This window comes from Ciona intestinalis, chromosome 9 (assembly GCF_000224145.3).
Source record: "Ciona intestinalis chromosome 9, KH, whole genome shotgun sequence".
NCBI lineage: Eukaryota > Metazoa > Chordata > Ascidiacea > Phlebobranchia > Cionidae > Ciona > Ciona intestinalis.
In genome coordinates, this window is record NC_020174.2 from 6,317,313 (window position 1) to 6,327,242 (window position 9,930).

Consider the following 9,930-nt stretch of genomic DNA (forward strand, 5'->3'; position numbering starts at 1 on the left):
TATAGTAGGGTAGTTAGGATGAGACATATTTTTCATTCCCTTCTCGTCACATAAGGTAGTAAATAAAGAATATTTACAACATTATATAACCGTAGCCCAGCGACTCCTTGGTAACTGTTAGAAACACCATCAGAAAATATGAGTTTTCGGTGCAACATATTCCATCCTACTTTACCGTAATATATTGCTTTTGTAATGCAGGCATCAAGTTCTCCAAAGGTCTTCGCAACATTACTGTAGCGGAGGGCTCCGATGCCGACTTCACCGTCGAGGTCGCCAACGAAAACATTTCCAATGTTCGATGGGAACGCAACGGTGTCATGATCAACTGCGATGATGTGAAGTACAGAGTTCAGTCTCAAGGACAAAGGTTTACACTCATCGTGCATTGCGTGACTAAAAAGGACGAAGCTGCATACAGTTGCATTGCTGGATCAGCCAAGACAAGTGCACGATTATACGTCGAAGGTAAACTGACACGCATTACTCTGATTAAGCGTATATGGCTCTTAAATGCCCGAGCAGGGTGTTTCATAATAAGTTGGCTGGACAATTAACTACCAATTGGAATACCTTATGGTTTAAGTGAATGTGATATATTTTGTAAACCTGGGCACTGATCCAGTGCTCATGAAAAGTTAAACGATTCTCGTAACGGAATAACAGTCAGGATTAAGTGTGACGAAATATACAACCGACAAAAACAAATGTCCCACGAATTATAAGATGCTGAACATATTATAATTCCTCCAAAATAGCATTGACAGTCTCCTATTTAAATAAAATCTTTGAAACTTATCTACGTTGATATAATTTGCCGCTTTCATTCATACAGCTGTGACCATCACGCGCAAACTGACGGAGGTTCGAGCCATGGAACATCGGAATGTTGAACTAACTACTGAAGTTACAAACTCAAGCGTTAGTGGAGTTTGGACAAGAAATGGAGTAACTGTCACTGAAACAGAACGTGTTAAGGTAAACATGACGCTAATTTAAAAGTACATAAACAGCGGGCACGAGGTGTATGAAACAGAACACCTGTGTTATAACGATTGTCCATACGAGGATAAATAAGTTACATTTATTCGATCAATTATGCATTGACCCCACAGGTACAGAATTAAAATATATTTTTCCATTGTATAACAGACCACACACCGCGGCAAGACACACCAGTTGGTCATCACAGACGCCCAGGCGGATGATTCCGGTTCATACCAGTTTGCTGTTGGGAAGTCGACAACTTCGGCCAAAGTGATTGTGGAAGCAATTCACTTGACATCGCGCATGAAGGACGTGGTGGTGAAGGAAACACAGACCGCAACTTACGAATGCGAGGTTTCCCACCCTGATGTTCCGGCAGCTGCTTGTAAATGGACCAAAAATGGAGTCGTGATAAAAGTGAGTATGACACGTGATAGTCTGCACAACTTTTGTTGACATTTTCGTTTAAGTGTTAATTTTGACTTCATCACTAAAGATGGCTTTAATTTTAAAAACGAATTTTATTAAATAAAAGTCGTATCTTACATATGGGCTAAGAGATATATGATGGGTTATGATATTTTCAGTTGCGCATTAAACTAAATGACAATTTTGTGTCTGTGCAGCCGAGTAACTTGATATCCATCACCGTTGACGGGCGAACTCATCGCCTGAAAATCCACACTTGCGCTGCAGAAGATAGCGGAGTGTATTCGTTTACCGCCGGCGAGGATAGTTGTACCGCAGCTTTGAACGTAGAAGGTAAGTAGCAATGGTAAAATCTATAAATTAGGCTTCGAGCAGAGTTGAAATATTACTACTGTTCCCACTCTGCTACGTATGTACCCCTTGGCAAATTACTTAAGACACGGGAACTGCTCCAACCCAGTGGTCCCTAATGTGTTGTCTGATTTATCAACCATACGTGAACATTTGTTTGTACACCTTGAATTTTACAACAATTTTATACACCTTCCTTGCAAAACAAGGTTCATTCATGTTTTCTACACAGCTGTTACGATCGTGAAGCAAATGCCGAAAAAGTTGCAAGCAAACGCCCACGATGTGGCGGTGTTGGAATGTACGGTAGATGCGCCCGGTATTTCAGCCTTCTGGGTCAAAGATGGCAAACGAATAGATACAACGCAGGACAAGTCCGTCAAATATGAAGCCATTAGCCGAGATGTTACGCACACCCTCAAGGTGAAAGACATCGCAGCAGAAGACGCTGGCGTGTACGAGTTCGTGGCTGGCAGCGTACGAAACAAAACTACACTTTACGTCGAAGGTAAGAATATCACTGCAAATACCAAAGTGCGTAAATGAATGCATGGAACTGTGGGGCAAGATGGGATATCGTTAGCAGCAAATCCCATATTTCCTGGTGGATTATTTTTTTTCCCTTCTTCCTAAAAATTCAAATGTTTTAACTCATGATTTACAGTTGTTGCTGTCGAGATCACGAAGTCTTTGAAAAACATCGAAGTTGTGGAAAACAAGAAAGCTACACTCGAGTTCCAAGTCAACAAACCAAACGTGAAAGCGCAGTGGTTTAAAAACGGCGTTCAAATAGACTTCATGTTAATGAAAAGGTAATAAATGTGAATTAGAATAATAGGCGAAATAATTTAAGCATTCGGAATTTTTAAATATTTAAAAAAATTCCATTATAAAAACGACAATTCCACAACGAAAACATTTTGTCGCGTATTTAATCTATTTACCAAGTGATGTAACCGCAGCCAACAATGGCACAATTACCGACGGAGCGAAAAGTTTGTCCTTTCTCTGTTCAACATATTAGCAAATAAAGCATCTTCGCTGTTGCCCAAATATGAATGGGGGATTTAAACAGCGTGTCTGCAGTGGTTATTGTAAAACTGGTGTTTGCAGATCAGTGAGCAAACTTATGACGGTTTTAGTAGCGCGTTGTGCCGTAATAGCTATGATTTATGTGCTGTAGTTACGGATTTGAACAGACACGCAAAAGGAGGCTGCGATATACGTCAGACTGCTATTAAAACCACAGTGTGTTTGGAGAAATTACAATTTCCGCGTGTGTTTGTAGGTTTAAGTACACGAGTGCCGATCTAACGCATAAGTTATCAATTGACGAAGTTGAATTCAACGACGCTGGAGAATACACCTTCGAGGCAGGAAACCAGAAAGCTACAGCTTACCTATACGTGCAACGTAAGTAATATGCAGTTGCATCTTATTGCTGTAAAAATATATTCTATAACGCTGTATTGATTTGTAGCACCAGAAGCGCCCAAATTCGTGCAAGAGCTTCGCAACTGTATTGTTATCGCTGGCGAAACAGCAAAGTTCACAGTGCGGGCGACTGGACGTCCAGCACCTGATGTGAAGTGGTACAAAGAAGGAATTACAATTACACCAAGTATATATTTGCCCATATTCTCAACAAACGTGTTCGTTCTGTACGCTAACGTAATTTTCATACAGGCTTCAAGCACAAGATCTTGAAAGACGAGGATCAATACACGCTTGCTGTCGTCGAAGTCGAACCATCGGATGCAGGACAATACACGTGTGAAGCAACCAACGAAAACGGAACTTTCCGCACGACAGCTACTCTACAAGTTGATAGTAAGTGTACCACTGTGCTTTATGTAAGAACACCCGTGTAATACCGACTGTCGTTTACCGGCCACGCGAGGATAAATAAATTACATTCATATATTAAATTTGCCTGTTTTCGTGCTATTGTAAGTTGCAATACGTTTATAATAGGATGTGCCCGAAGTATTTTGTTAACATTTTATTCCCACTGCAAATGTTAATATATAGTAGCTTTTGTTTCAACGGGAGGCGTGTTTGTCTAATCTTGTCCGAACGCGTCTGTGACGTCATAATGTGCCTGATAAATCGTACAATTATCAATCGTCAATGCAACTATGTCACTAAAATTACATCGTTGGATAAATTTGTAAACGTTAAAATTTTAAGTTGATGTTTTTTAAGTTGCAAATGTTGCATAGCTTGCAAAATTACTAATTTTCCATGCTTATTACTTTGTACAGGCAAAGTGGTTATGCCAGTGCCCAGCACGCCGACTGTGTCACCGCCTGCCATAGTTGAACCAATGCAAGACTTTATTACAAGGGAGGGCCAGAGTGCTCGCTTCCAATGCAAGATTATCGGAACAAGTAAGTTTGACTTTTTACTTAAAAATGTCGTTTTTTCATAGGGACATAATTAACATATGCAGTGTGGGAAAAGTTAATATTGTTTACTTAAGCAACCTGTTACTACTGTTTTGTTGATATTTTTCACTGCAAAGACTTTTTTGTAACTTAATTAGTTTGGGTTCAACAGCCACGTTTTTTGACTGACACTCTTTCCTGCATCTTTTATCCACAACATGTTTAAACAACTGTCGTCTTGGTGTTAGTTCTTAAACTGTTTCAATAGTATGATGTTTGTTTTCATTTTTTAAGAAAAAAATAAAAATTTGTGTTATGTAACTTATTAGATCCAAAAGTGACCTGGTCACGAGACGGCAAACGCATCAAACCTTCACGATACTTCAAGATGTCCGAATACAATGGGGTCTACCAGCTTGAGGTTACGGAGGCTTACCCCGAGGATGAGGGAACGTACAGTATCTCTGCATCCAATGATCAGGGTGATGTGTCGTGCTCTGCGACGCTGAAACTTGACAGTGAGTCATATACCAAGCATGGTTTAAATCACAACTCATATTCTTTTTTTAAAGCAGTTGATCAGAAAAATGGGAAATATGAGAATCAGACAGCTGATTCTTATGTTTATATAACTAGGAGGGCATTTCGTTTTGTTGATGTGTTGCCTATGCATTATGCAGTCAAAAAGACTTGCATTTCAAAATGCAGCAACAGTTCTATTTTTGTCAAGATTATCTGATTTTAGAAAAAATACTGTGTTTTTGTAGTTTGATAAACATTGCAAAACATAGATTTTGCATAACTTTATATTCCATACATTTTTGCATTTTCATCTCTCACTTTAACATCTTGTACAACTCTATCATCTTTCTTGCTTTTATTTTTATCACGCGCTCGCGGAAGAAAGCTTCAATTTAAACAAGCATAATCTTCTTAGTTTATTAAATTATATATTATCATATTACGTCATATATTGTATTCAGTTAAGCCTTGAGAGCAGCTTAATATTTACAGTAAATAGTTGAGTATTGCCGGACAGATATCTTATCAAACGCAATTAAGGTATTGGTTGTGTTTTGATAAGAAGATTTCAAGTATAGTTGCCTACCACCTACAGCATTATAAATGAAGTCTATTATAAACTTTTTATCAGTTAGACTAAACAGTTAAAAAATAAAGGCAGTTACGCTTTCTCGAAGTTTTCATTCACAAAGACTTCTTTCATCTTCATTTCCCATCTTTCACTTCACCTTTCATTACTGGTAAGTCATTTTCCATCTTTTACCATCAACCTTAATGTTATGCCCGTCCTTATGCCTTAAGTATTAACCTTATGTTTTTGCTGCAGTTGACCCACCAAGAGTTATTGAGCCACTGCAGCCTGCCCATGTAATTGAAGGCAGTGCGGTGAAAATGGATTGTGTGATAGAAGGTGAACAATTAGAAGTGAGATGGTTCAATAAAGGTCGTGATGTAACTGACAACCCTCAGTATAAGGTAAGCATAATGCGTTATTTATTAACAATGGTTTTGTAAGTTACTGTGACTAAAAAAGTATATTTTGATTGTCAGCATATTGATATTTTGATTGTAAAATATTTTTAATATGTAACATATCTATATTTCCCTCTAGTGTAAATGGGAGGAGGCAAGCGGTCACTGCTGGATAGTTATTATGGATTGCAAAAAGAAAGACACTGGTGAAATAAGATGCCATGCTTCTAACTTTGCCGGAGAAGCCGTATGCAGTACAGACTTACTTGTAACAGGTTGGTGATATGATATTTAATGCATCTAACATGTGTTTATGTTTTTGGATGAGATTGTCAAAAAGCTTGTTCACATTAACCAAACAAGGCGTTATGAAATGATATTTAAATTTTTTAAAATAAAAAAAATTAAACTTTATTAAAAAATTTAAAATTAGAGATACTTAGTGAGTTATGTTAAACAAACTAACAAATTGCATGGTAAATTCTTTTGGTTCATACTTTAATCATATGGCTGTGATTAACAGATAGTTAATATAAAAAAGAAACGTATTATACAACTTCAAATACAAACGCATGACAAAAAAAATTTCCGTCGTGCTCGGGCTTTTATTTTATGCACGCTTGTGTTTTACACTGCTTTCGCCTAAAATGTAAAATTACGTTGCCTGCTGCTTTTAAAATGTGAAGATTATGGTCTTGTCAACCTGCATGGACATTACAACATGCTGCATGCTCTGCTTACCACCATTCACAGACGTCATCAGGTATGATGTGTTTGCAATATGTCATTGAGTTCTTGTGCTTAACACAATTCTAACTTGGTCCCACTTGCTTTCAGAAAAGTCTGACTTGGATGAAAGCCGGAAACGATATCTTTCCCAAATTGAAACACAATTAAGTGAAAAACAAAGGGAATATGAAATCAGTTTTCCTGTGGAGGAAGTTAAGACAGAGTTTTCCCCAATGGTTGCAGAGCCTGCACAAAGCACAATCACAAGGGAAGGTACTGACGCAAGGTTTCAAGTAAGGCTTGCGTCTTTACCAGCGCCTGAAATAGCTTGGTTCAAAGATGGCAAGTCAATTGGTCCCGGTGGTTCTCCTACAAACAAGTTTCAGTTCTACTATGAAACACGAGCTCACAGTCACACGAGAGGGGTTGTCATATCAGGTGTCAAACCAGATGATGCTGGCAAATATGAACTCAAAGCATGGAATAAACTTGGCCAAGTAGCCTGCACTGCAACATTGAATGTGCAAGGTATGAGAAGAAGGCAAAATTGAACAATATAACAAATTTGAAAACCTGTAACTAAAACATTAGTCAAATTTTCTTAAATAAAAAACTAAAAAATGTAAAAAATTAAAGAAAAATACTTGCATGCAATAAATGTAAAAAAAGAAATACAAAATATAAATCTTTGTAAACGGAATGTTAATTTTATTTTTCTTTCCCTCCCTTCCCCCTTCATCTCATTGTTCTCATAATTCTACCCTCCATCCCATGCTACATGGCCCATTTCTCGAATCTATTTTCTTCCTTTGCACTCTGAAACAAAATTTGCACAATAAACCAAATTCGTAATAAATTTGGACTTTTTTAATTGAAAGGCAAAGGAAGAAAATATCCAGAGGTAGCGGTTAGCAAACAGTCTGAAACTGTACAGACTGAACCTCCGCGCACCGAATCGTCTAAAACTCGCCACATTAGTCATGTAACCACACGCCTAAGCAAGCCGACGCGGCCTGCTATGCATGCAACCTTACCCAAACAGGTACCAAAGAAATCACCTCAAGAAGTTACCAGACCTGAAAGTGCAGACGAGCAAGTAAAGCGTGGTTTGTCGGTGAGATATATTTCAATGACAGGATTCAAGCACATGCCCCATGAGATAAAACCACAACAGAAACCAAAAGAGCAACCCACCCACTCCATTGTTTCAACTGGTGAAGCTGCAAAGAAGAAAAGAGTTTCATTTTCAACTGACCATGATTATGTTCTCATATCACCCTCCCCTTTATCGCCATTCAGTGATGAAGAATACCCAGAGGATCGGTGGGACAGAAACCTCAGTCAAAAAATGATTAAACGTGAAAAGGAAATTGTATACAAGCCATCAGAAGAAGTCAAACAGTCGCCAATAACTCGAGGCATAGCTACCCTGAAAATGAACATTGTCGGCAAACCAGAAGAAACATTACCAACGGTCAATGTTATTGTAAAACCTGCAGAAAGCAGAGTGCCACAAGCTGCGACACAAACAGCTTTAACCAAAAGGGAACTTGCACCATCACCTAGCCAACTACAACCAACAACCTGGACTCGAAAGTTTAACATTGATCTTGACCGACCAAAATCACCTTCTGTTTCCCCAGTAAGGTCTACAGGTACAGGCATGACTAGGGATAGCCAGAATATTGCTTCTCAAACGTTGGACTCTCAGCGCTCAGCTACAACTCAAACAGCTGGCAAAGCAACACAGAAAAACATACCTACACAAACAACAAAGACACATCAGACTACGGTGACACAAACTACCAAAAATGTTGCTGAAAAGAGAGCAATGGAAACACAGACACCACCTCCAGGGGATTACAAACAAACCCAGACAACATTAAAAACTAAAACTGTATCAACAAGTGCCTCACCCCAAGGCACCAGCAGAAATGTTCAAACAGACAACCCAGTAATGAAACCAGAATCGGTGCAGAAGACAAAATTGGTAAAGGACAATCAATTGCTTCCAGTAGATCAGCCAAGTGATAAAGTCCACCATTATACTGAAGTTGTCACAACACCAAAGTTAAAGACAAATTTCTTTAACAATCCAACTGAAATTGATTTGGGAATTCCAACAACTTTATCTAATCCATCCAGACGTGGTGAAACGGCTGTCCCTCCAAACTCTCCTGCTGTTACAGGCACCCCACCAAATCTTGTTGATAAGCATAACCCTGGACCAGGGAAATCACAACAACCTAGTACTTCAACACTAACTGTTGAAACCATTACACAGGAGACTAAGAAAACAAGAAAAGTATGGAATCCAAGGACAAGAAAGTTTGACGAAATTATTATTGAAGACAAGCAAGAACAAGGGGTTAAAACTTCACCTGTCCCTGTCACACAAAAAGAAATTGCAAAGCCAAAAACAATTCCGCCTCAACTTGATCTGAACAAACCAACTACACCAAGCAAAGCAGAAGTCGAAATTGTTCACACACCTACTCAGCAAGCTCATTTCTTCAAAGATGCTAGCGAGCTAGGAACAGAGAAGACACTTGAACCAAAACCTTTACAACTTAGGAAAGATGAGTTTGTGCCTTCTCATTCACCTGAGATTGTAAGAACCCCAACAAAGCAGGCAAGTTTCTTCAGTGAGAAACAAAAGGATTTAATGGACAGCATTACAAAACAAACCAGAGATCTCATCAATACAGAACCAAAAGTTTCAGACGATAACGTCAAGACATCTGTGCAAATTGCAACCACCGAAGTCAGCACAAGACAAAGAACTATTCAAAAAGGTGAACGAACAATGAAAATTGAAGAGAGCAAATCCACACAAAGGTTGTGGAATCCTACTACAAGACAGTTCCAAGAGGTTGTGGTTGAAAAAAGTGCAAAGGATGGTGTTCAGTTTGAAAAAGAGCCAATGGACTTTAGAAGTAACAAGCCAAAACGAGAGAAATCACCACTAAAACAAATGACTACTGAGGAAAATACAAAACAAGTTGAAATTACAAAAGAAACGACTGAAGAAAGCAAACGATATTGGAACCCACTCACCAGAAGGTTTAAAGAAACTAAAGTCCGAAGGGAAACCTCACAATCTCCATCACGAAAACAAGCAGTGAGAGATAAAACACCAACTAAACCAGTTAAACCAGAACAAACTGAACCAGTAGAAGCCAAACCAACTGTTGAACCAATCACTGAATCTCCAGTTTCAAAAACTGTTGTTACAAAAGAGAAAGTTGACTTGGAAGAAGACATGAAAAAGCTTGTAACCACTGAACCAATTGAGGTACAACCAAAGCTTCAACCAAAAATGAAAATGGAGTCAACTGTTGTCAGTACATCTGAAACTGTGACAGTTAAAGATGGTAAAACAGAGAAAACTCAAGAAAGCAAAACAACTAAAAGGGTTTGGAATCCAAGAACATGTAAATTCGATGAAATTATTATCGAAGATACAAGAGTCACGGATGTAAAACCTAAACCAGTTGAACCAAAACCAACTAAACCAGAAGAAGCCAAACCAACTGTTGAACCAATCACCAAT

The 9,930-nt window shown here is 38.5% G+C and overlaps 2 protein-coding genes across 3 annotated transcripts in view; both read left to right on the plus strand.

Moving 5' to 3' along the window:
* Window positions 1-9,930, plus strand: part of con (connectin) — a gene marked incomplete in the record, with an annotated part of 129,125 nt that overhangs the window by 20,658 nt on the left and 98,537 nt on the right. For both annotated transcript variants that reach the window (XM_026835743.1, NM_001278993.1), the window contains 11 exon segments: window positions 202-468; window positions 836-978; window positions 1,153-1,404; window positions 1,614-1,749; window positions 2,000-2,275; window positions 2,432-2,579; window positions 3,056-3,180; window positions 3,248-3,388; window positions 3,454-3,597; window positions 4,032-4,157; window positions 4,484-4,672. In XM_026835743.1, coding sequence (XP_026691544.1) covers window positions 202-468; window positions 836-978; window positions 1,153-1,404; window positions 1,614-1,749; window positions 2,000-2,275; window positions 2,432-2,579; window positions 3,056-3,180; window positions 3,248-3,388; window positions 3,454-3,597; window positions 4,032-4,157; window positions 4,484-4,672 — 1,947 coding nt within the window.
* The window catches only part of LOC113474549 (proteoglycan 4-like), a 3,536-nt gene continuing 1,257 nt past the window's right edge, over window positions 7,652-9,930 (plus strand). The window contains exon 1 of the mRNA XM_026836052.1: window positions 7,652-9,597. Within this exon, the coding sequence (XP_026691853.1) occupies window positions 7,726-9,597 (1,872 nt within the window). The 5' untranslated portion in view covers window positions 7,652-7,725. The remainder of the gene's footprint in view (window positions 9,598-9,930) is intronic.